The sequence below is a fragment of the Labrus mixtus genome, chromosome 4 (genome assembly GCF_963584025.1).
Source record: "Labrus mixtus chromosome 4, fLabMix1.1, whole genome shotgun sequence".
NCBI lineage: Eukaryota > Metazoa > Chordata > Actinopteri > Labriformes > Labridae > Labrus > Labrus mixtus.
The window spans coordinates 19,368,669-19,393,914 of NC_083615.1; the positions used below are offsets into that span (position 1 = coordinate 19,368,669).

The following is a 25,246-nucleotide window of genomic DNA, read 5'->3' on the forward strand; positions in this document are numbered from 1 at the left end:
ATAGGTTATAACTTGACTCAAAGAAAACAGAACAAAGATTTAGTGGTTTTCTCGTATTTATTATTAAAATGGTAAAAGTATGAAATTGAAAATTAGCAAACAAGGTGAAAAATCTTTCTTCCAAACGTGACCTGAGAACCTGTAAATGTCAACAGTTTAGTTCATGTTAACAGAAACATTTAAACTCCTTTAAACTTTTAGCTCCAGCACCACCAGGAGCTCAGCAGGGACCCCACCAGGGCCAGCATGGACGTTGCCGTGGCAACAGCGTTGCTGGAGTTGCACAGGTTGCTGCTGCAGCAGCGGTACGTGAAGCCCGAGATCGCCGGGAACATCTGAGTGAGGCGGGAGTTATCGCAGTCCGTGTACCTGATGCACTGACGGATCGTCTTCCCGCCTACACACACACACACGCACACAAAGACACACACACACACACGAACACACACACACACACACACAGACACACACACACACGCACACGCACACAAAGACACACACACACACACGAACGCACGCACACACACACACACACAGACGCACACACACACAGACACAAGAAAATAAAAAAAGTGAATAATTAATGCAAAAAATAGGACCAAAAAACAATAACAAAAGATGATGTCGGGGCTGGCGGGCAATCATGGGAGTGATTCTCTCTGCTAACTAAAGAGCGCTAACATTAGCATGCTAACACAACAATGCAGGCCACAGGTGATGCACAGCTCAAGTAGAGGTCAAGTTTATCCACCACTTGCACTAAACTCCTTTCTGTGAATGTGTGTGGAGGGGGTTGGAGGCTTCAGTATGGAGGAGGTGTGGGCAAACAGTTTGTTTTAGCTTTTTCTTTTTAGCTGCGTCAATATAAATGCAATGTGAAGCTACAAGCTAACTAAAGAGTGCTAACGTTAGCCCACTAAAACAACAGATATGCTGGTGCTCAAAGGCGACATCTGCTGGATCAGAAAGTTCACATTCTTCCTTTGAAGATTGTGCAGCCAGCCTTAGTCGATACTCAGAATTTTACCTTTGGTATGATTCTAGTTCAAATCAAACGATATCGATATCTGTTTCAACACCACGGCAACAAAAGTCCTCCTCATCCAAAAAAAGTTCATGCACCGAAATGTTGCCAATGTTTTTGTGCAAGACCGTGTGCACCAGTTGCCTACAAAATTTGATGGATTACTTCCTGTCCTACACTCCTGTCTAATGAAATAGATGTAGTATTTATTATTACTCTCAGGATACTATCGATCATTTAAAAACAGAGTTTATATCGTGTTTAAACATATTTTACCAAAACGTATCAAAGTACTTCTTGACTGGAGTTGATGTTCTTCTTTTAAAACGTAAATCTCTCTGTTTCACTGTAAACGTTTGTTATCTTTCCAGCTTCTGATGACCAGAATGACAAACAGCAGACTGTGATCACTGACCTCTCTCACTCAGAGAAATACACGAGTCCTCATATGTACACTCCTGCACGTTCTGACAGCGGCCCGTGTAATCCGAGCACCTATAGCAGCTGAGTGCAGAACCTGCAGAAGAAGAAGAAACTGGTGTCAGTTAAACACAACAGTCATCTGCATTAAAAGCTACAGAGAGCAACAGAGAACATGCACGTGTGCTGCAGTATGAGACCACCAGAGGGCAGCACTGTAGAGACATTTAGAAGAAGAAGATATACTTTAATAATCCTGTGAGGGGAAATTCAGTTTTACAATCTGTTGTTGAACATGAAACACACACACAGGCTGAAACACACACACACACACACGCTGAAACACACACACACACACACACAGGCTGAAACACACACAGGCTGAAACACACACACACACGCTGAAACACACACACACACACACAGGCTGAAACACACACAGGCTGAAACACACACACAGGCTGAAACACACACACACACACACACAGGCTGAAACACACACACACACACACACACAGGCTGAAACACACACACAGGCTGAAACACACACACACACACACACAGGCTGAAACACACACACACACACACACAGGCTGAAACACACACACAGGCTGAAACACACACACACACACACACACACAGGCTGAAACACACACACAGGCTGAAACACACTCACAGGCTGAAACACACACACGGGCTGAAACACACACACACACACACACACAGGCTGAAACACACACACACACACACACACACAGGCTGAAACACACACACAGGCTGAAACACACTCACAGGCTGAAACACACACACAGGCTGACACACACACACACACACACAGGCTGAAACACACACACACACACAGGCTGAAACACACACACACACACACAGGCTGAAACACACACACAGGCTGAAACACACACACAGGCTGAAACACACACACACACACACACACACGCTGAAACACACACATATGCTGAAACACACACACAGGCTGAAACACACACACACACACACATGCTGAAACACACACACAGGCTGAAACACACTCATAGGCTGAAACACACACACATGCTGAAACACACACACATGCTGAAACACACACACATGCTGAAACACACACACAGGCTGAAACACACACACAGGCTGAAACACACTCACAGGCTGAAACACACACACATGCTGAAACACACACACATGCTGAAACACACTCACAGGCTGAAACACACTCACAGACTGAAACACACTCACAGGCTGAAACACACACATATGCTGAAACACACACAAATGTTGAAACACACACACATGCTGAAACACACTCACAGGCTGAAACACACACACATGCTGAAACACACTCACAGGCTGAAACACACACAAATGTTGAAACACACACATATGCTGGAACAGGATCCTGTGGACATGCACGAATGGAAAGATGTCAGAGTGAGGGGGGGGGGGGGGGGGGGGGGGAGTGCCCCTGAGCTGGTGGGGGGTCGGTGCCTTGCTCAAGGACACCTCAGCAGTGCTCAGGCACCTTTCCAGCTATCTGACCAAATTCTAGCCTAAATTGGTCCGCACCTGGACTTGAACCGGCAACCCTCTGGTTCCCAACCCGAGTCCCTTCAGACTGAGCTGCCGTCTGTCTCTCTGTCTGTAGCATTAAGGTTTTTTCATAGGTCGGTGGACAATAAATCTATTTATGGCTGCACATGTCAGCGATTAAATTCATTGATACCTACGTTCACATGATACACTAATATCGGTCGATATCAGCTGGCCGATTAATCGTCTGGTTCTAGTAAATTCCACATTCGATTTGTCGTTATCTCGAGGTTACACTGCTGGTTTTCTCTCAATAATGAGTTTATTCCCTCAATTTTGATAAAAGGACTTAAATTAGCTCGTTAACACAGCAACATAGAGTAATATAAAACACGTTGATGAGTGTCCTCTCTGTGCTTCCGTATAAAAAAAATTGAATTGTCTTAATAAGATGTTTACATATTTTTTTCTGAATACATCCACTCTTATAAACTTTAAAGTATTAGTTCTCCTTACACATGCTGAAGATAGAGGAGGAATTATTACAGATTCTGTCATAAAAATTAGCTGTGCTGTTGTGGCTCGGTCCACTCACCCACATGGAGCATCCCGGAGAAGAGCAGCAGGAACCAGAGGCAGCGCGGCATCTCGTCTCCCTGCAGGCGAGGAGAAGGAGTCAGGAGAAGGAGACAGGAGGAGTCAGGAGGAGTCAGGAGGGAGCAGCGGAGCGTCCACACCAGGTTTGGAGTACGGTCTGATCCACTCTGTCCCCGAGGAACGACGACAGACGACTGAGAACAACTCTTTGTCCAGAGGTCCACAAAGACTGCTTTTGTGTCCTCCTCCCTCCTCCCTCCAACAATCACACAAACAAACAAACAGACACACACACACACACACACACACACACACACACACACACACACACACACACACACACACACACACACACAAAGACAGAGACACACACACTGAAGACTGCTGGACGCTGTGTGTATTTTACATTTAAAAACAGTTTTTTTATGCTTTTATTTTGATATTTTTTTCCTGTCTGGATACAAACCTGATTTTATTTTGACATTTATTTTGTAAATGTATTTATTTTGAATTTTATTTTGAAATAAAATCAGGGACCCCCTCTGGGTTTGTTGTTCTGAGCTCTGTGTTCACACTGACAGGGCGGTGCTTCCTTCAACTCATGATTCACTTATTCACTTATTCTCTTATGATTCACTCCTCCCTCTCTAATAATAATAATAATACATTGGTTTTTTATAGCACTTTTCTATGAACTCAAAGATGCTTTGACAAAATATAAAACCATAAAACAAAACAAAAAACGACGAGGACAGTACGAAGATGTAATGTAGGGAGGGAGGGGGGAGAGTTAGTGGTTGTAGGCAATGTTGAAGAGTTGAGTTTTGAGGGATTTCTTGAAGGAGGTGAGTGTGAGGGAGTCTCTGATGTTTTTTGGGAGTGAGTTCCAGAGGGTGAGAGCAGCAACAGAGAAAGCCCTGTCCCCCCAGAACCGATAGTTTGTCCTGCAGGGGGCGACAGGAGGTTTGCATCTGCAGACCTGAGAGTGCAGGTGGGAGTGTGTTGGTGGAGGAGCTGAGGCAGGTAGGGGGGAGCCAGGTTGTGAAGGGCTTTGAAGGTGATGAAGAAGGGGCTTGAAGTTGATACGCTGGGGGATGGGGAGCCAGTGGAGGTCATGAAGAACGGGGGTGATGTGGTCTCTGGTGCGGGAGTGTGTGAGGAGACGAGCAGTGGAGTTCTGAATGTATTGGAGTTTCTTGAGTGAGTGTGATGGTGATCCTAACCGTTAGCCCCGCCGTCATGGAAACTGTTTCTGTGCATTATGACAGAGTGCTGTCACAAGAGAACGACTGAAGGAGAACCAAGAAACTTTACAAACCGAAGAATGGGCTTGCAGAGTAACACTTTAAAAAGTAACAAAGCTTTAAAGAAGCAGTGTGTAACTCTGACACCTAGTGTTTAAAATTGGTACTGCAGTCCAAATTCTAATCATTGTAGAGAGCTGTCTCCCCCCCCTCCTCTCTAGAGTCGATGCTCATGCAGGTCACCATGTGGTGGACACTGAAGCTTCAGTGTTTATCCAGCTCTGCATCGGTCTGTAAACCTTTCTGCGTTTTAACCTCTCTCCATTTTTCAAAAGAATCTCCAATATTGATCCTAGTTTGAGCACGTCTCTGCTCGTGGAGCTTATTAGAAACATGCAGAGGCTTTTTAGGTCGGGTACAATCACTTCTATCTGAACCAGTTCTCTTGCCCGCTTTCATCGCTGCAACACCTGTTGGTTTGACCTGATAACTGCTCTCATATCTGAGGATGGTGTTGGTGTGGTGATGGTTTTCCTCCCACTGTGGAGGAGCTAATGTAATGTGTATCAGACTGTAGGGAGAAATGAAACTGAGTTGTGTTTGTCTGAGAGACTTGTGAAAACATGTTGTAGTCATTCGAGCCGTGTGATTGGCCCGTCCTCGTCTCTGGGATGTGGGAGACACTGGCGTTGGTTTGGTATTTGAGTCGTTTGGGTGACAGACGCCTCGGAGGCATTCACAGACGCAGTCATTAGTCTGCTAACCTTTAACATGTTTGAATCTTCTCACTGCTTCCTCTCTGTTCTCTCAGCAAGCCTCTGTGAACCCTCTGCACTGAGCATGCCATAAAAACTTTATTTAAACACTGTGGGGAGACAAACAGACAGCTTTCACTATAAGTCAACATGTGTTAACACATGAAGCTCAGCACGAGAATATAAGGAGTGTTTCAGGAGTTTTGTGCCTGTGTGGAAGCTCTAATAGGATGCTCTTTGAAAACACAAATACACAGGAACAAAGTGAGGATGAGTACGTATGACTGTATCTGAAAAATCAAAGGCGTTAGTTTCTGTTGGTGCTCTTTGAAAAAAATAAAACACAGATCGTTGTTTTTCAAATGAAAACGCTTGTTCTCAATGATCGTGCACCTCGTTGTGCAGAAGCTACAGTAAGTAAGTAACACCACAGACTGAGAGTTATTTTATTAACCTCAGACTTCTTTCTGCGGGGGTTTGGTTGTGGTGGGTGTGTTTGTGTGGTGAATCAGTTCCAGGGTGTGACAGACACACACACAGAGGAGCGACTGTATCTGCATCCAGCTGCTGTGTGAAGCTGCACCAGGCCTTTTGTCTCGGTGCTAATTTTTCATGTTCACTACTTCACTCTGCCTTCATCGAAGAATAAACACACGACTCCACACAGACGACAACACTGCAGTTCATTTTTGTCAATGTTGCCCTGATTCTCCTTCTCCTTTTAGAGATGTAGAGATGAGCCTGATTGCGATCTGTGACAAACCTTCAGTCGTGAGAACCGTCCTGACCCAGCAGGTCTGTGATCAGATAATAATGACGTTATTGGTACTATTTTAAAAATGCATCATCTTGCTTTGCGGCTGAAGACATAAACATTAAAATAAAGTGTGATGAATGTGAGGTCAGCCTGCAGACTCTGGGGAACATGGAACGAGCAGACGTCTGAGAACAAACATGGTCTCAGTCGGCCTGGACAGCACACAAAGAGGGCCCAGTTTCACCATCAGCCAGTGTCCTTTCACTTTCTGTCACACTCTGTCAAAACAGCACAACAGCACGGCTGACAGTTTAAAGTTCATCTGAGAACATTTCAGAGTGTGTGTGTGTGTGTGTGTGGGGGGGGGGATAACTTCCTGCACTCATCAACGCTTTTCTTCCGTTTTCTTTACACTCGAGTCCAAACGTCTGTTAAACTCAGCAGGAAACATATTTTGTTCTGTTTTGAAATTCGGCAGGCATCAACATTCATCAACGTTTTCAATGACCAGTTATATAAATTCTCATTAAAGGTCAAATATCCTCCTCTTCTTCAACCAGTTTAAATAAGTTTCAGAGCTCCTCAAAACATGTGTGAAGTTACTTGTTCTAAATCCACTCTGATCCTGTATTTGATCATGTCTATAAACCCCTCTATTTCAGCCCTGCTCAGAACAGGCTGTTTCTGTGTCTGTACCTTTAAATATGTAAATGAGCTGTGTCTGACCACACCCCCTCTCTGGAAGGGCTTGGGTGTCTCTGGCTTTCTCGCTCCATGTCCTATTGTTTACGGTGAGAAGGCAGACTCAGAGGGCAGAACAAACACCTAGCTGTGGGAGTGTCACCCACCTGGGGGAGGGGTTACTGCCCTTTGTGATGTCATGAAGGGAAAATCTTCAAACAGCCTGTTTGAGCACACATTTTCTGAAAAGTGGAGCAGGCGAAAGACGGAGAGGATGGACTTTTCTCATCATTGGGGGGTTTGTAAACAGACTACAGACACATATTAGAGAAACATGGTGAAGTGTTTTTTGTATATTAGGTGACCTTTAACAGTCTCAGACCACCACTCCTGACCTGACCTGTTTATTACATCCATGATCTGGTGGTCAGGACAGGTGCAAGTGACCCATCAGTTCACCAGGGACCACGAGGGACCATGAGGGACCCAGAACACCTACACTGTTTTTCACTGTAGCTGCTGCCTCTTCCCGACTAATTGAGTTTCTCACCTCTTCAAAAAGTTTGCATCAGACAGAAGCAGTTTTATTTTATCCAATCAGGACTGCTGGATTCAGATTTAATGGCTTTTAAAGAGAACATGTTAAACATCTTAAAGCATTTCAAAGATTTTAAAAACAGAGAAATCAGGTAACATTTTCTTTTGGTTGATCTGAGACACATTCAGAGTCCAGCAGGGACGAATCTCAAACATCCAACTAAAAGCAAAGTGCACTCAGCTGGGGGGCCGGACGCCATCAGACCCCCAATCAGCGTAGGACTCAATGATGGTCATTCTCACGTCTCGTGTGTTGGAGTATTAACGCAGCAGTGATCAGTCTGACCTCACTTTAAACAGCTCAGGCAGCGTCCTCCATACAAACATTACGCTTTTAAAAAAAAACAGAAGCTTCAATACAAGAGTAACTGCATGCATAAAATACAGACATGCAGCGTGTGGATACAAACAAAGGCAAACCGGGTCCTTAAGTCATAACAGAAACATCATTCAGACGAGACGACGGAAATCATGGAGACGGTTTGACATTTTAGGAAATTCACTTAAAGAGCAATTCTTTCTTTTAACAGCTAAACAGACTGTCATTTAAAAAAAAAAATGTTTGGGCTTTTTGTGCCTTTATTGGAGAGATAGGACAGTGGATAGAGTCAGAAATCAGGGAGAGAGAGGGGAATGACATGCAGGAAAGGAGCCACAGGTTGGATTTGAACCTGGGCCGCCCGCCTGGAGGACTACAGCCTCCATACTTTGGGCACGAGCACTGACCACTGCTCCACCAGCGACCCGAAGCAGGCTGTAAATTAAGTGAATTTCCCAAAATGTCCTCAACTTCTTCAGCCTCAGGACAGGAAGTCGAGCTGAAGTCGTCTCAGCATCTCATAACGTCATCTTTGAAACTTTTCACTGAATAGAAACAGTTTAAAATCATCATGCAGTCTTCGTTACTCTTAAATCCTTGTGAGCGTTAGCTTTGGCTTTGCTGAGACTGAAGTTCCTCCAAACAGGAAGTAGAATCATCGCAGGACCTGCAGCATTATAAACACAACGTGGCAGGAAAGCACCTTTTTTTCTTTCGCTCGTTTTGGCACAATCATGAAATTCAAGAGAAAAATAGTCTCTTACAAACAGGCTCGACAGCATCCAGTATATACACTTTATAGGATCTATACAAGAAGAAGCTTTTCTATTAGAAATATAAAGCCTTCATACTCAACGCCACTGAATACCTAGTCTGTAAGCATGCAGAGACGCTCAGCGGGACACACGCTCTGCTCACTGATTGTTTCTCACGTATAACTGACATTTTATTCAAGAGACAAGAGCTTATTTATCCAATCTGACAAGAGCAGGGACCCTCAGCGAGCTCAGCTAGACAAAGACCAGCAGAGAAAGAAGACTTCATCACTGGATCCAGCTGGACACGGCCGGTCTCAGTCCACAGCCGCTCATCTGGCACACGGGACAAGTTGTTTGTGGTTGTTTTGCATCTGTGAGTTCTTCTCATTTGCATCTTTGATTTGTTTTGGTTTTCACACCTAACCCGTTTGGTTCAGTTCAAACTAACTCGTTATTGCGGTTTGTTTGTGCTGGTGTGACAGCTGTCAATCAAACCCTGGCATGGGCCAAACAACCGTCCAGACATAAACTTATTGTGTGGTCGTTTTCTGTCCCTGTTCGCCTTGTTGAAATGATTTACAGTTTCTTACTGTTTTCAGTCTCTGTGGTAGTTGAGGGACCCATCACAAGGGTTTCTGGTGTCCCCCTGTGGTCGTCTTGTGTCTTTTCGTGGGACTTTTTTTTAGACATTAAACTTTTTCTTTGGTGGGGAGATTACGTCAGGATTGGGAATCGATCCTCTGACCCGTGCGATAAGGACTGTAGCCTTTGTACGTGGGACGCTAAACCAGTCTTTTTTTTCTCTTTAGCCGCTTTCACACATGCACTCCTGAAAATATCTAGATCATTTCAGGAGGACTGCTGATTATATCCTTCTACATGTATATTCTCACATCAGCTCACTTGGAGTTGCTGCGGAAAAATACTAGGAGGCAAAGAAACTCCAGGTGAAGTCAGATAGGACGTTCACACCTGCAGAATCCTCCTGATATTTTCTGAGCGTCATGTGTGAACACAAACAGCTGAATGTTTCTCTCTTCACCCGGAGTTTCTCCTCCAGCCTCCTCGTATTTATTCTGCAGAAAGTCAGAGTGAGCTGATGTGAGAACGCAGCAGGATATAATCAGGAGAATTCACCTGGAGCGAGTGGGAGGGGGTGGTGACGTTTATTCCCTGTGATCGCTGCACGACCATAGACTGTCTGCACGCCACCTCTACCATCTCCGTGCTCTAATGAACCTGCTGCATTCCCTACAGGGAAAGTCTGCAGATGAGTGCAGATGTGAAAATGGCTAGAGGGAAAGATTTGGATGTCAGCTCCTCCTGGAATTTTCAGGAGTTTGTGAAAGCCTTACATGTGTTTGTTTTATTGTCTTTTTGTCTGTGTTTTGCTTCTTTGATCAACATACACATGTATATTTATTTTGCATGTATTTGTCGTTGTGTTGTGTCTCTTTACTGTCACTGCAGATAAAGCCACGCGGCCCCTGCTTTTTGCTTGATTCCTTGCCCGCCCGGGAATGTTTCACTCAGCTGAGCAGGAATCTCTCTCACACAGAGGTTTACTCAGCAGTGAAGAACAGATGGAGCAAAGACCCCCCTGTCCTTTACCGTTTAGAAAGATTGGACGGCAATATGTTATCAATGTTTAAAAAACCTTTTCTTCTCATTAGCTCAGCTTTACAATGTTTCTTTGTAGTTAAATATCCGGGTAGAAGTCTGTGTTAACATCGACACTGTGCAGGACAGACTTCTGATCAGCGGACGACATCCTGTTCAACACCTCAGCTGACAGAGAGTAACTGCTGCCAGACTTCTCCTCAAACCAGCTGTCCAACGCTCGCTTCCCATCAAAGTTAGAGATGGGCGGTCCGTTCACCGCAACAGTCAGCAGGTCGTTCATCTGCTCCAGAGTCAGCCGGGAACGATTGTTCTTACACATCTTCTGTAGAGACCCTCTGCCTTTATCGCAGCAGGCCGTGGAACTGGGCAGGACCCTGATGACTTGTATGATCCGGTTCAGCAGAGGAAAGCGCTGCTTGTACCTGCAGACATGACTGATGACCTCTTTGAAACCGTTCATACTGTAGTAGTCTGATTTCAAATCCTTCCACTCCCCCACCAGGCTGCCTTTGGCCTCGGTCCTGGCCAGGGAGCCCTCCTGACCCCCAGTGGGGATGGACTCCAGATGGTTGAATATCATCTGGATTTCTTCCTCCCCGTAAGCCTGCAGGTCCTCCCGGTTGTGAGGCCAGGTGGACAGATCCAGGACCCTGCAGGCTTTGGCAAATGAACAGCTCTGTAGGTCCAACCTCTGAGACAGGATTACCTGGCTGCGGTTGCAGATCTTTTCTCGGATGGACTGAAACTTGGACTCGGCAACCCGGAGGTTCTTTAGAGCAACGCCGTTAAAACTTTCACGGAAATTTTCCTCAAACTCCTGCAGATATTCTCCGGGGCAGTCCACCAACTGACCAATCTCCAGGACAGCCTCCTCAATCTTGGCTTCCACCTGTGACACCAGCAGGTACTCCCCTTGGAAGGTGAAGGCTAAACGAGAGAGAACAGCTATGATGTCGAGAAGGAAGTAGATGAGCTTCACTGACTGATAGTCCATGAGGAACTGGAGGAGGGTCAGTGCGATGGCAGCTGCATCAGCCCTTTGTGTCTGGCTGCTGATCTCCTTCAGGTGTGCGACTACCTCCAGGTAATCTTTGATTAATGCGTTAAGGACGTTTGGTTCTCCTATGATCCATTGAATGGCTCTAATGTCTCCAAGGAACTCTGTCTCCTCCGACAGCGTTGGCGCGGTGGATCGCAGCTCAGCCATCATGCGAGGCGAGTAGCGGTAGAAACTGAGAAGCTGCTTGAGGTTGTTTTCCAGATCCTCCAGGCAGGAGAGCTCCTTCCCACTGATGGCATCCAGCACCTCCAGATGGGGACGATGGATCATGATAGGAAGACAAAGGATCCATGGAAAGGTCTTTTGTACAGCCATGTATAGGCTGGCTCTCGTTCCTGAAGAGATGTTGGTGCCGTCGAGCCCCAGACCCACCACCAGTAAGTCCTGAAACCTGAGACCAAGGACCCCAAAGGCTCGGTCCATTGCCTGAAGATACCCGTCCACACTAGCCATGTTCAGCCTTTGCAAGGACAGGAACTCTGTGTTCGGGGAGCCCTCATTGGTGATGAACTGGACGTACACTGCCACCATGTCTGAGAAAAGGTCGTCATTTTGGGCGTCCATTATGACACTGAGGAAGGGAGACAGGCGCATCTTCTCAGCCAGGTCTTCCTTCACAGTATGGGCAATGTGGTGAACAAGGATCTGACAATCTCCTTCATTCATGTACTGGTCCACCACTTTGAGTTCACACCTCTTCAGAAGCTCTGCCAGTGGACGGAGGTCAGAGAAGGGTCGTCCTTCGAGAGCCAAGTGATACGCGGCGTTGAACAGCATCATCATGTTCTTGCACATCTCCTCGGTCTTCTCTGGATGCATACGCAGCTTGTACAGCTGCAGACACTTCTTATGGAGGTTGCTCTGGCTGTGGAGCTTGATGGTGTGGATCTTGAACTGCTTGGAGCCGATGATAAAGGCAGATGTTCTGGATGATTGGACGGTGTACTGGCGGCAAACATGGCACCACATCTCATTGAGAGTTGGCGAGTAGCGAAGGAACCAGAACTTTTTCAGCCACTCCTGCTTGAAGCGGCGAATCCGTCGACCTCCTCCAGAAGAAAACTTTGTTGAGTCCTCTGGAAAAATCACAAGTTCTGTAGCAATCGACTCGTCAGCAGAGTCAACATCCTGGTCGTCTTCCTCCAGGACCACTTGAGTGGGAGTCAGGGACTCCATCCCTGCAAAGAAAAATACATTCAACCTCTGATAACAGCTTAGTCAAATTTGTTCAAGGAAAATCTGTTTGAAATAATGTGGTGCAATGGTCGACCACTCTGGTTCCGATATATACAACACAACTAATGGATGGAGGACATGAAGACAATCCTTATCCATACACGAATGAGCCCATTGACTCTGGTTGATCCTTTGACATTTCCTTTACTGCCAACAAAGTTTTGACATTTGTAGTTCTTAAGAGAAAAATCCTAACATCTCTTTGATGGAATGAACATACCTTGTAAATCTTCGATGGGGCCTTGTTCAGGGTGAGGCGGGACCTGGTGGTTTTGGGGCTGGTGCTGTTCAGACATTGATGGCCCGACCACGCTGCCCCTTCCTCCCCTAAGACGGGACAGCTCCTCCTCCAGCTCTAGGATCCTCTTCTTCAGTTTGACACAGTTGGGGCAGAAGGAGGTGGAGGGTGCCTCGCTGCTCTCGTTCTCCTCCACCTTCAGGTTTGAAACGTTAAAGCTTCTTTCAGACGACCCCGAACCGGGCGTTGATGGTTTACAGCCTTTTGAGATGCACAGCTTGCTGGAGTCTTTAAGAGTAGCCTTTAGGACGTCTTTGAAGATGAGGTCAATCTTCTTCCTCTTGGTAGGAGGTTGGCCGTCGGGCTCTTCGTCAGGTTGTTTTCTCGGGCTGGGTTTGCCCTGCAGAGCTGACTGCAGGCACGGAGATTTAAAGTCTTTCTGAATGTTTGGCAGGACGGCAGGCTTCTCTGTACCTGGAACAAAAGAGTTTTCTTAGCAATCAATGGTAACTGCATATCGCCAATATGCAATATGTGGTTGAAGTTGTCAGTTATTGAACGGTTGGCAACCAGCTTCATTTTAAGAGAATATTCAGTCTGTTATAAGTTTACACCATAGACTAAATATTAATAGATGAAGCCTGACTGATGTCACCCGTTTGTTCCTGCAGGGGGAGCTGGAGTCCCATCGATGGCGGCCTCCATGCTGGAAATGCTGTCTCAGCCTAGCTTTCAGTCAACCTAACGACAGGCTGAGAGCTGGAGCTGAGGCGGGTTTTAAGCCTCCTGACAAACTGTTACACGACGGCCGCCTGTCAATCAGGTCAGCTACATGCCTTATTGTGAATAACTCTTATCCTTCATCAAATCAAAACTGATGAGTCATCAAAACATTCACCCCCCGTACAGTGTGTGCCGATCGAGACATGAGCTTATCATGTTTTTTTTTTTTAATTAACACTTAACATTGTCTGATAAAGACTGTAGAATAAGTCAATGTTAGATTTGTTGTGTTATACAACACAAAAGGGCAAAACATTAGAGGAGAAAGTGGTCGTTTTCAGTTTAGCTGTTTAGAACGCTCTTTTTTTCAACATCACGTCATATGACGTAGCATGGGGGACTCGCGTTCTCTGACTCGGCTTTGATCCAATGTGCAGTAGGTGGTAGTGAGTGAGAGCGGGAGTTTCGGGTTGTGTTTATTGTGTTTCTTCCTAGGTATAACATTTAATTTGACCAGTCATTAAGATGGTTAAATATTGTTTAAATAATGTTTCCCTAATAGGAAGAAACATGGAGTTAGCTTTCGTGCCTGGATTCGCTTTGCGCAGTTGAAGAGACAGGACTTTATTTCTGCATCTGTGAACTGTCACAAAAATCGCGGTCGTCTGTGGTGCTCATTTTCGGTAGAAGGATTATGTGCCTGGCGATATGATGGAGTTCAGGATGGGATACCGAAGCCAGGACCGGGTGAGACTGACGGCGGGTGCGGTCCCGTCAATAAAGGCAACTGCATGTTCACCGGCAGCAGCAGCTACCCCGGCTCCCGGGGGCAGAAGTAAACAAAGATCTGTCAGAGATTCATATAATCATCACAAGGGGACCTGTGTGCAGCTCACCTGAGTCCAGGTTGCGGTCGATGCTCTCCTGAGAGACACAGTGAAGTCGTTGGATGTAGTCGTCGCTGTACCAAACCCTCAGCTTCTCTCCGGCCTCCAGAGTCCGACAAACTCTGAAGTAGATGTTCTTCTGGTGCTGAAACGCCGTCAAGTTCCTGTCGCTCTCCTCAGATGAGGAACGGACAAACCTGCAGGTCAACAGGAAGTACTTTTAGATTTCATTTTCAACATCAGGATCTTAGAAGAGCATGGTGATGCATGTATCATTCCAAATAAAAAGCCAAGCATTTGGAATGGATCAAGGGCTTCTAGTCGTCTGAAAGTTCTGAGATACTTGGAAAAGAAGTGTAATGAACCATTAAACTCGCTGGTTTTATAATAAGATAAAGTTTTACCTCATCCAGTTGGCTTTGGTCTCGTCGCTGCCATCGATGGATCGGTACGTGTTGTTATGATCGACGATCTGAGGGGAGAAAAAAATTTCAAACTAGTTCATAACTGGTTGTAAATATAGTTTAGATTCTAAACTGGTGTATACTGTCTGTTGAACTGGTATTTTCTAGTAGTGGAAAAGAGGTAGAAACTGTTACTTACACTGGTAAGGTTTTCAATGAACGTAAAAGTGTAAGTGTACAGACTTAGACTCGTCTGAAACTATAACTGGTCTGGATGGGCTGTAAACTTAACTGGAACAACTCTAGACTGGTTCGAGACTGGAACAGGTATCAACAGATTTAATCGTTCACTATAACAGGTTTTGGACTCCTTGGGGAAAAGGTCTGGTTCCAATCTGGTGTTAAATGTCTCTTCAATAGGCCTGGACTGGCACTAAACTGGAGCAGACTGGTTCTAGAATAGTTCTAGACTGGTTTAAAACTGAGGAAACATGTTTCGGGGAATGTTTTGAACTGGTTTTCAATTAATGTAAAAGTGTAACTGACTTAGACACGTCCTGTCTGAAACTATAACTGGGAACTTTTATCTGGAACAACTCTGGACTGGTTCTGATCTGGTCTAAACTGTCCCAGCTCGTGGTGTCGACTGGTTCTAGACTGATGTGAACTGCTCTGGAATGGGTCTTAACTGGCTTTGAGCTCCATGTCTAGGCCATAGACTGTAAAAATAATGGACGGGACAAGCTCCCCGGTGGAGTGAAGCTTTTATTTTTAGAGCTCCCCCTGCTGACTGGCTGCAGTATAGGTCATAAACCCCGCCTCCTCAATGATAACAGACGGGATGTGGGTCAAACTGTTAAAGTTAAAATACTCGTCACATAATTTTTTTCCAAACCTGAACTCTGCTGTGATCATTAGTTATTATCACCCAACATTGTGTTCAAGTGCTCGTTTTTCTGTGAAGTTTCTTTGAAATAAGTTATTTGAGGTTGAAAAACGTGATTTTACGTCATATTTGACGATGATTGACAGCCGCCGATCTTGCGTAGCTCTCTTTGGGAATAGCAAAGCTACGTAGCGAAGGAAAGCCGAGACGCCATTGAACTTTTCCACTCCGTGTTTGTCTCTCTTGGACTGACAGAATGAGTTGTTCTGCTGTAAACACATCCAACCAACCTGTGGGAAGTAGAACCCTGAAGTAGGCTAACGGAGCTAACGTTATGGTGGCAATAATATGTTACTGATAGCTGGCTGTGACGGACATTATTTATCTTTTTATTTCAGTAAAGAATTGGGGGGGAATCCTGATAAACTATGCTGGCTGTGCTTCATGTTACTATAACTTAACTGTGCTTGAGATTCATATTAATGAACGATCAGATCCGTAGAAAAATTCAGCATATAGTTGCGCATCACCGACAATAACTTTACTTTACGGTCTGTTAAAGTAAAATAGAATATGTCCTGATGGTCTGCATTATATAACTTTACTTTACGGTCTGTTAAAGTAAAATAGAATATGTCCTGATGGTCTGCACTATTAATAACATTAACAGTTGTTCAGTCTGCTCAGTGTACACAGACTGTAAAGAATAACAGGCTCGACTTTCTTCCGCTCCCCGTGATGCTGCTGCGGCTGAAATTTAACATTAATATTTGGAAGAGGCAGAATATTTCTTCATGTGTTCAGATAACACTAAAGTTATTATCTGGTTCAATAATGTCTCTAGCTGTTCAAAGAAAAGAAACAGAACGGACATGTTAACATCAGCAGCCGACGGTGAAATGTAATATGAACCAGACATGATTTGTACAAGGACTCAAAACGGGCTGATCATATTCTACTAAGACTTCAACAGGTTGACTTTAGTGTTAATTTACTTTAGTTAATATTCAGCACATTACCAGGAGTCAATTCAATAGTTTACAGTTGATTTGTTGTGACTTTATTTCAGCTTATTCAGAATTTGTTCAGAAATACTCTTCTTGCTTTGCTCCGTGATTCTTATGTTATATAATAACTTTCCTGTTATTAACACTATTTCTGTTCAACAAGATTCATTTCCGTTTAAAATGCTCTTTTGGATATTTCATTATCATATTTGGCTGTTATAACTTTTTAGTTTTAGACTTAAATGTTAACCTCTCAAATAACAAAGCAGTCTCAAATATTTTTTAGTGTGACAGTACATCCTCTGATAAATAAACTGAAGTACTTTGATTGCATTTCTGTGGTGTTCCTGTAGGTGACCATGATGCAGCCAGACTGAAGCAGCACGTTGTGAAGGTGGACGCCATCATCTTGTCTTTGCAGTGCTGATTCTGAAGAGCATGTCTTCACATAGGACTCAAAGGTGAAATTATCTCTTATATGATTGGACTGTGTTATTGTAACCGCTATCAGCATCAAAGTAATTTTAGTAACAATTTATAATCTTTCTTAAAATGTAAGGAAGACTAGCAGAAGATTTTAACAGCCTCTATGATTCTGCAAGAAGTCTAGTTCATGATTAAATTGTTCTTCTTTCTGTCTTCAAGGAAATTAATGCCCAAAGGAAACAGCAGTACAGACTCTGATTCCAGCTCTGGTGAGGTTCTGCACACAAATTGGCTGTCCGATTCGTTTAATGGGTATGTTTAATTACCACACAAAACCAAATCAGTACATTGAATTGACTTCTGCATATTTCTAATGAAGCACAAGAATCCAACTGACTAGTTTCTGCTCACAGTGCTGAAATCATGTCTCACTGTTTAAGTTTCACAGTTGTACTGTGAGTAGTTAGAAATAATAAATGAACAGGAGACACTGTGGTGCAGTGTGTGGTAAAATTATTACATTCATGTACGAATGAACAATACTTTTCTGCAGGATTGTTCTCTCATTACTTATCTGCAGCTGCAGTATCCTGTTTTACCACATTAACTTCCTCATCACACCTCATTATATTGGACTGCCTGCACTCAACGCTTTTGTGAATAAGAATGATCAAAAGACGTTTCACACGCGCCCTTTCTGTGACGCGCTGAGAGCCTGAAGCAGAACGCCTGAGTTAACAGACAAAGTTCATAATCAGCTCATGCTATCAGATATCTTTATCTGGGGCTTCTGGCTATGCTGAACCAACTAAATATGTTGATGTGTTTGCACTTCAGAAAAAAAAGTTTCCATGGTTAACAAAAACCAGTATAAACCGGTTCTGCTCATCTGTCTGTCCCTGTCCATAGGCTCACTGCAGACGTGAAGAGAGAGGACACTTGGCTTCCATGTACGAGACACACAAGTCTCAGATTGAATCACTCTATCAGGTAAAGAGCTATCTCACTTTAAAGTGATATAAGAAGGTGGAGTATTACAGAATCATACTAAGTAAGCCACTCTCTGTCTAAAACTAAGTTAATATAAACTCTATGTATATTAAAATATACAAGCTTCTCACTTCTGCCTCTCAGATTGATTCTGCTGTTTCAGTTTTCACCTTTTAGCTCACATCCCTGGCTACTAAGTCATAGGCAAAAGTTAATGTAACCCTGTTTATGTCGTGATTATATGAGAATATTTAACATTAGTTTAATTTATCAGGCTTGCCCATGTGATGACAGTTTAAAATAATCTTCAATAGAAAGTGGCGGGAACACTTGTCTTAAAACATAAATTCATAATGCTAGTCATATTATTGGATTCATCATGTCTTATTATATATATTTTTTTCCTCTTAAATAGTTATAATGTCTTTAATAGGAAAACAAAAACATTATCAGCTACTTATTTACAAAAGCAAACTTTAGAACCTGAAGTTTAGCAGAACCTGAGGACAGATCTTATTTCAGGTCTGAGGCAGAAACATCACAGTAAAATTCATTATACTTCACATTTAACTCCTTGATTGTTTTTCTTTATTACAGAAGATTCCCTCAGATTCAGATCCATCAACAACCCCTGACAACATGGAGGACCCTGAGCGTTTCCCAGGGGTGCAAACTGATCAGGGATGAAAATGGTGACATGGATCCAAACCACCTAGGGGGGTCTGGGGGCATGCACCCCCGGGAAGATTTTCATTTTTTTTAATTAATATAATATTTACAGACGATTTTAGCATTCAGACCGACTAAAGAAGCAGTGCAAACAATAAGAAAAACACAATTGCGTGTCTATATCTATGTTCTGTAGAGCCCATATTATGCCCTTTTTGGGGTTCGTATATTTAATCTATGTTCCTACTTTTGTACGTTCACAATAGCTAAAGTCCGAAAAAAGTGTCTGTTTTCATGTACTGCTCCTCCTTGCTCCCTCTACACTCTGAGTCTGTCAGCTGCACTCTGTTGAGCCCACACTGTTAGACCCCACGTGGGCCAAGTCTGCTCTGATTGGTCTGCCGATCCGCTCTGTCCTTATTGGTCAGTTGCTCAGCACACGTCTCGGAAATTGAGCTGCAGGGCTTGCCACAATGAGCCAATGGGCTTAGATCAGTGATCTCACACTGACAATGACGTTGCACTGACAAATTTTTATCGAGGGGGGCTAGAACCGAGCGTTACATGCAGCTAATGCTACAGCTAACAGGAGGAGGTAGGAGAAGCCACGTTTTTCCGCGGACTTTGAATTTTTGCACATAGATGTGCCTAAACATGCACAGGACACTTGGAAAACACACTAAAGAGCATATAAAAACAGAAAAAGCATAATATGGGACCTTTAACTTTTTGATAAAGCTTCAGTGAAACATGAAGAACCTGTGCTCCCAACCTTCAGTCCCTTTTTATAAATGGGATGAATTTGCAGAACAGGGCTTACCATGTTATACTAAGGGGTGATGTGAAGGACAGTCACTATGCAGGTAGCTCTCAGAGCAAGAGTCTGAGATAGAACATCATAATACAGTCATCAAGTATGACAATATTTTCTTTTCTATCATAAAATATGTAACATTATCAATATATTAACCTGATGTTTTGCTCCTGCTGATTTTCATTAAGTTTATATTCCCTCTCTTATTACATGTGTTGACCAGCTGTCACTTTAATGTTGCCTGAGATAATAATGAACCAGAAAGTTGTAGCTGAAGCACACATTTCTCTCTACAACTTTACCTATGGCTACTAAACAGTAAATATCATCAGACAGCATGTTGAACAGAAAGGCTGACTTGCTAGCCAGACTACGAGTCTTTCAACAGTATTTTCACAGGAAAATAACGTTATGTAAATTAGCCATGTGCTGCACATTGTGACTCATTGAATCAGGTTTCATGCTTCTTGTGGTCGGTGCGGCGCACACCTCCGAGGTTTTGTAACCGGCTGGAAGTACTTTCTTCGTGCCTTGTTGAGCAATCAGACCGCTCTGACCGCGATCAGTATGAAACGACTCAACGTTTGCAGTAGACACCCCTCCCCCACCCCCCTCCAAATATTTTATTGCAGATCTAAATGAATCACACAAATTACCTATTTGGGATCCAAAACGGCGAATTTCGCAGAAAGGTTACAAGTTTGCACCCCTGAGCGTTTCCTGTCCTCTCTCGATGGAGTTCTTCTCTTCAGTTATTAACTCTTGAAAACAGCAGCACAACATGCCAGACTGTTTGACAAGTATGTGATTGAATAAATTGAAATGGAATCTCATGCATATCTTGTTATGCTTATTGGCTTTAAATGTTTAATATTAAATAGGTTTGAAGGCCATTTATCTTAGACGAGCCCGGCTGTGACAAGCTGAGCTCGTCTGTTAGCTTTGCTGTTGTTGGTCAAGAAGAAATTAATGTCAGTTCAAGATCTTTTCAAATGTGAGCTGTGAACTTAACTGCTAAATTATTTTACTGTGACCAATACTTTGTAGTGCTCCAGATAATCAGAGACAGTCATGTCAGATTTTTAAAAAGTTTATTTAAACATTTTATGAAAATGTTCAATAAACAACCCCTGTCTTCATTAACCATGTGGAAAATAAGTAAGGGAGACCATCAGGTTGAATTGCTGGGACATAGGAGAAAGTATAAAAAATAATTTAACAAAGAAATCCAAACAAAAATCAAATAAAGTATAAATAAAGTATAAAGATCCTGGATGATTTTTTGACTGTTAAAATATGATGGAAAAATCAAATCCAACACAACCCTTCAGCATCTGGTCTTTCAAACACAGGGCAACATCATGTAGAAGAAAAATAGCACCATTGAATATTGACCAGGATCTCTGTGTTTTATCTGAGGATGACTATGGTAGCCTTCTCACTGTTCACTGTCACAAAGCACCAGACTCTGTCCACCTTCTTCAGTTGTTGATCAGCTCCTCTGGGTGATGGCAGAGAGGAATCTTCATCTGGGAGAGCTGCTGGTGTAAGGTCATTTCTACCACAGTGGATGAGCAGGGCGTCTGGCACAGGTGAAAAAAGGAGGAGGTTCCTTCAAACTAAGCGACCCCAGCCTGACCTCTGTAACAGGTGTGCAGACGAAGGTTGAAATTAGTCATTTTTAGGTTCTGTTGATTGTAAAATGGAAAAGAAAACATCACCTTTCTATTTAACATTTAGCTGGTGTATGACTCAGTGTGATTTTTATTTTAGAAGACTGTATTGTTAACAATAGCTTGTTTTTACAATCCTCTTATGAAACTTCAAAACAATCACAGGATATAAACTTTTAACAGATGATTTTAACTTACACTTCACCTCTGTGGAAGATGTCAGACCTGCTTTTATCTCTTTGCCTAAATGAAGATCCAAAAAACAATTGATTTACTGTTCAGTTAAATATATTAGAAAAGCAGACATGAATCACAAACTATCAGTTTCTAACAAAATACAACATATCTTACCACCTGTAGCCTACGGTCTGTGGTGCTAACCTAGCTTAAATATAGCTTAAATATAGAACGATTTTGGCAAAAACAGAGGACCCAGCAGCCCACGTATTTTCAATAATGATCAAAATAGCGGGATTTTTTAAAACAGTGTTTAAATGTTAGACTTTGAATACGGCGGTTGGTTGTACTTACACATTTCTTCATAAGACTCGTAGACCGGCAGAGCGCTTTCGGAGTAGCTGGGCTGCGTAAGTCATCAGGGCAGTACACTAAATGGGCGGGGCGTGTTACCAGGGCTCCTCCCGCCGGACCCTACTGCACAGACTCTGGCTCCAAATGACGTCAAAATTGCAAGATGGAAGCGCCCGTTAGGGGCGTATTTTGGCTTCAAGAACGTTGAGTGGGAACAGCTACAGTGTGCGCCCACTGGTCTAGGCTGGTTAGAAACTGGTTTAAATTCTTACTAGAACAGGTTCTGAACTGGTCTCAAACTGGTATTACTCACTATCCAGGAGTAGAAGCCTGAGGATTTGTCTTTGGTCACCAGCTCCCCTTCAAACGGACCGAACACCGCCCCCTTCAGGATATTTGGATCCACGCAGCGAACATCCACCTCGTCTCCCTCGGTGAAGACCTCCAGCCCTGACGGGACGGTGAGCGTTGCCCTGTTGGCCGACCCCGGGGCTGCAGGTGTATCCCGGATGAACAGCGGGGGCCCGTGGGACGGACACTCGTCCTGGAAATAATCCTGACACTCCTCACAGACTGGAGGACAAAGATCTGAATTAAACACCATCGCACAGGATTCAAAGGACTGATTATATCGGAGTTTGAATTATAAAGAGAATTTTATGTTTTTAATAAAACAAAGTCACGATTTAAAGTATAACAAAAGAAAAAGTGCTGCAATAAAACCCATTCAAAGCTGCAACATGCCCAATTTTTTTTTATAACATAGGTCCCGCCTCTGACCAGGCAAATTGCCAATCGTAGTTTTTTTAGGGTGGCCAACTAGAGCTCAAGGGGGGCTCAAACTGCCCCTCTGGACACGCCCCTGTGCTGCAGAAAAATTGTGTTTTTTTATGTATTTATTGTTTTTGTAATGGGCCCAGTGTACAATATTAAACATAACCCTGTACAGGAGTTAGCTTCGAGCTAGTTTTCATCTGCCCTCAGCAGGTCACCACTTCTAAACATTTCCTCTGAGGCTGACGGGGACGTCATTTGTCCAACAGATGTTTGGTGACCGATCAGTGCACAAACACACGTCGGACTCTTGAGTATTTCAAAATAAAATCAAGCTGAAGTGAAGTCAGAACTCACACCAGAGGTCCAACGAGTCGCTCATGTTGGAACCATGTTCGTGGAAATCAGCACATCATGCTCTTCAACCGTCTGCAGAAAAACAAAACAACAATCCTGATTTTATATCGTCAGTTATAAATAAAATGGCCACCTTGCACTGAGGAGTGTGACAGTGAGAGGGTCATTAGACTCTGAATGTTGGATCACAGATTTCCTGCCTCAACAATCGCTGCAGTAAGAAACAGTTTGATCATCTTTGATAAAACAACTTTATCAGGACACGTCGCTACATGTCACCTAACGCTGGACGCCCTCCACTGTTGGTCTTTGTTTACTGTGTCACATTCTTCTTCTTCGTTGAATTTATTGGCGTGCAACACTGTGTCGTAGTCTGATCCAGACCCGGGTCCCTTGTGTGAAACTAACCTTAATCTCAGATGCACCCTAAGTCATTTTGTTCTGACACTTGGCCTGTATGTCATTCTCATCATCTGATAGTCATGTTTACTTTATCAAAGAAAGAATTGCGTATTTGACCTCAAATTATTGACCTTGTCCTCCATACATGCCTGAAGGGACGGGCGCTCTGTGGCGTCTGGAATCTAACTGGTTAATAAGAATCAAATAGTGACACATGAATATCTCAGGTCAGGAAGGTTTGAAATGTTCAAATAACTTGTTTTAAAAATGTCCCCTTAAAGTTCTGCTTCAGGTGAGATGTTTCTGTAAAGGCTCGGGATAGAAAAATGGACGTTTGTGCAGAATGACCCCTCTGACGTCCAGAAGTTCATTTCCAGTAGTATTAACAGACAATAATACCCCCCCCCCCCCTCCCCCTCTTTAACATGCTGTTAATGCATCATAACTGCTGAACTCCAAGACAGCTCCTCTTCTGTATTCATAGATTTTAAATTGTACTAAACTGTCTGTATTCTGTGTGATGTGTGCACGTTCAGAGAGTCTGGATATTCAGAGTCTGCAGAAGTCTCCTCTGACCACAAACACTCCACAAAAACTCAACAACTAAACTTTCAGAGTCCGGGTCTTCACATGATCCCTGAAATGAGCGGATTAGTGAATTTCATGCAGCTCACGTTCAATCTGCGCCACTCTTTCTCCTCTGTTTCGATCTGCAGACATCTGGCAATCTGCCTGCTGTTTTCGGAAGCCATTTTCGCTGGCCACTGTGGCTACCGACACAGACCCACCTTCTGCACAGACGCAGCGGGGACGCGGACCCTCTCTCCCGGGTGGGCTCGGCTCTCTCCTCCCCGGTCGCAGAGCTCCGACCCCCGGCCACTGCCTCCGCGGCTGCCCGGCACAAAGTTTCCGTCAAATTTTCACAGCGACTCAGTCGCCTCCCCGAGCTGTGACCACCATTTTTATCACAGGAAATGACATGGGGAACGGAAGAAAGATATTGCGCAAAAATTAAAGTTAACAGCTTGAATTTCAGCCGGAGCTCAGTCTGACAGGAGGAGACGGATTCACCTTCTCTCACCTTTTTACCTGCATACAGCTCAGTGTGTGCGTGTTAGGGGAGACCGGGCACTGCTGTAACACTTTCTGTATAAATTTCAGTTATTAGACTTTTAGGAAAAAACACATTTATTTATTTTTAATTCACTTTTTCTTTTGAAAAGCATTGTGTTCTAAAATACATTCTTTAATAATAATAATAATAATAATATAATGGTTTATTTATTAAGTAATAATAATTAAATAACATTTAATGTTTTTTATATGATCAACCTTTGAACCCTTCAGCAATAAGCGTCTGAAACCACATAGGCCTACTCATACTAAACATGACGTCACATTGAGTATGTGGAATGATCTGAAACCTCAGTATGCAGTTTTGTGTATGTGAGAAATACCCGGATGTTTAAGTGATCAGCCAGAATATATGGTGTCGGGTTAAGTATGCAGTATGTATATTTAGAGTATGTTGTAGGTAGTATGTAGTATGTGCTTTCGGACACAGCCATCATCCAATAGACCGAGGGTTCCCAAACTTTTTAGCTTGCAACTCCCAAAATAAGGGTGCCACAGACCAGGGACCCCGGCTGTCGCTGGAAATGGTTAAAGGTCACATATTCTCCTCCTCTTCAGTGTAAATAAGTCTCAGAGCTCCTCAAAACATATCTGTGAAGTTTCTTGTTCTAAATCCACTCTGATCCTGTATTTGATCATGCCTATAAACCCCTCTATTTCAGCCCTGCTCAGAACAGACTGTTTCTGTGTCTGTACCTTTAAATATGTACATGAGCTGTGT

General features: G+C 43.6%; 2 protein-coding genes and 1 long non-coding RNA gene across 5 annotated transcripts; 1 reads left to right on the forward strand and 2 right to left on the reverse strand.

Moving 5' to 3' along the window:
• Positions 1-38: 38 nt before the first annotated feature.
• LOC132973006 (CD59 molecule (CD59 blood group)) lies at positions 39-3,789 on the reverse strand. Its single transcript, XM_061036194.1, has 3 exons — positions 3,579-3,789; positions 1,440-1,541; positions 39-397 (listed from the first exon to the last, which is right to left on the reverse strand). The coding sequence occupies exons 1-3, from the start codon at positions 3,628-3,630 to the stop codon at positions 198-200; spliced, it is 354 nt and encodes a 117-aa protein (XP_060892177.1). The 5' UTR covers positions 3,631-3,789; the 3' UTR covers positions 39-197.
• A 4,390-nt stretch (positions 3,790-8,179) lies between these two features.
• Positions 8,180-24,381, reverse strand: prdm11 (PR domain containing 11). Of its 3 annotated transcripts, none has more exons than XM_061036196.1 (7): positions 24,180-24,381; positions 22,990-23,061; positions 22,172-22,431; positions 14,863-14,930; positions 14,468-14,655; positions 12,831-13,322; positions 8,180-12,552 (listed from the first exon to the last, which is right to left on the reverse strand). In XM_061036196.1, the coding sequence occupies exons 2-7, from the start codon at positions 23,012-23,014 to the stop codon at positions 10,391-10,393; spliced, it is 3,195 nt and encodes a 1,064-aa protein (XP_060892179.1). In that variant the 5' UTR covers positions 23,015-23,061; positions 24,180-24,381; the 3' UTR covers positions 8,180-10,390. The 3 variants fall into 3 exon arrangements, with proteins under 3 accessions (XP_060892179.1, XP_060892181.1, XP_060892178.1); XM_061036198.1 differs by having other exon boundaries at positions 24,066-24,381; XM_061036195.1 differs by lacking the exons at positions 22,990-23,061; positions 24,180-24,381 and having other exon boundaries at positions 22,172-22,983.
• On the forward strand, positions 16,945-18,819 carry LOC132973600 (uncharacterized). The gene is made up of 3 exons (XR_009673022.1): positions 16,945-17,216; positions 17,401-17,493; positions 18,769-18,819. It is a non-coding gene; the product is annotated as an uncharacterized LOC132973600 (long non-coding RNA).
• Positions 24,382-25,246: the final 865 nt, after the last annotated feature.

Bases quoted from the DNA above. Each gene is read 5' to 3' on its own strand.
- LOC132973006 (XM_061036194.1), bottom strand. From the start codon at position 3,630: ATGCCGCGCTGCCTCTGGTTCCTGCTGCTCTTCTCCGGGATGCTCCAT. The intron at 1,542-3,578 runs GTGAGTGGACCG...CTTCTTCTGCAG, and splicing joins CTCCGGGATGCTCCATGTGG to GTTCTGCACTCAGCTGCTAT. The intron at 398-1,439 runs GTCAGTGATCAC...GTGTGTGTGTAG, and splicing joins TATTTCTCTGAGTGAGAGAG to GCGGGAAGACGATCCGTCAG.
- prdm11 (XM_061036195.1), bottom strand. From the start codon at position 22,462: ATGGTGTTTAATTCAGATCTTTGTCCTCCAGTCTGTGAGGAGTGTCAG. The intron at 14,656-14,862 runs GTAAAACTTTAT...GTTGACCTGCAG, and splicing joins ACCAAAGCCAACTGGATGAG to GTTTGTCCGTTCCTCATCTG. The intron at 12,553-12,830 runs GTATGTTCATTC...TTTTCTTTGCAG, and splicing joins CCCCATCGAAGATTTACAAG to GGATGGAGTCCCTGACTCCC.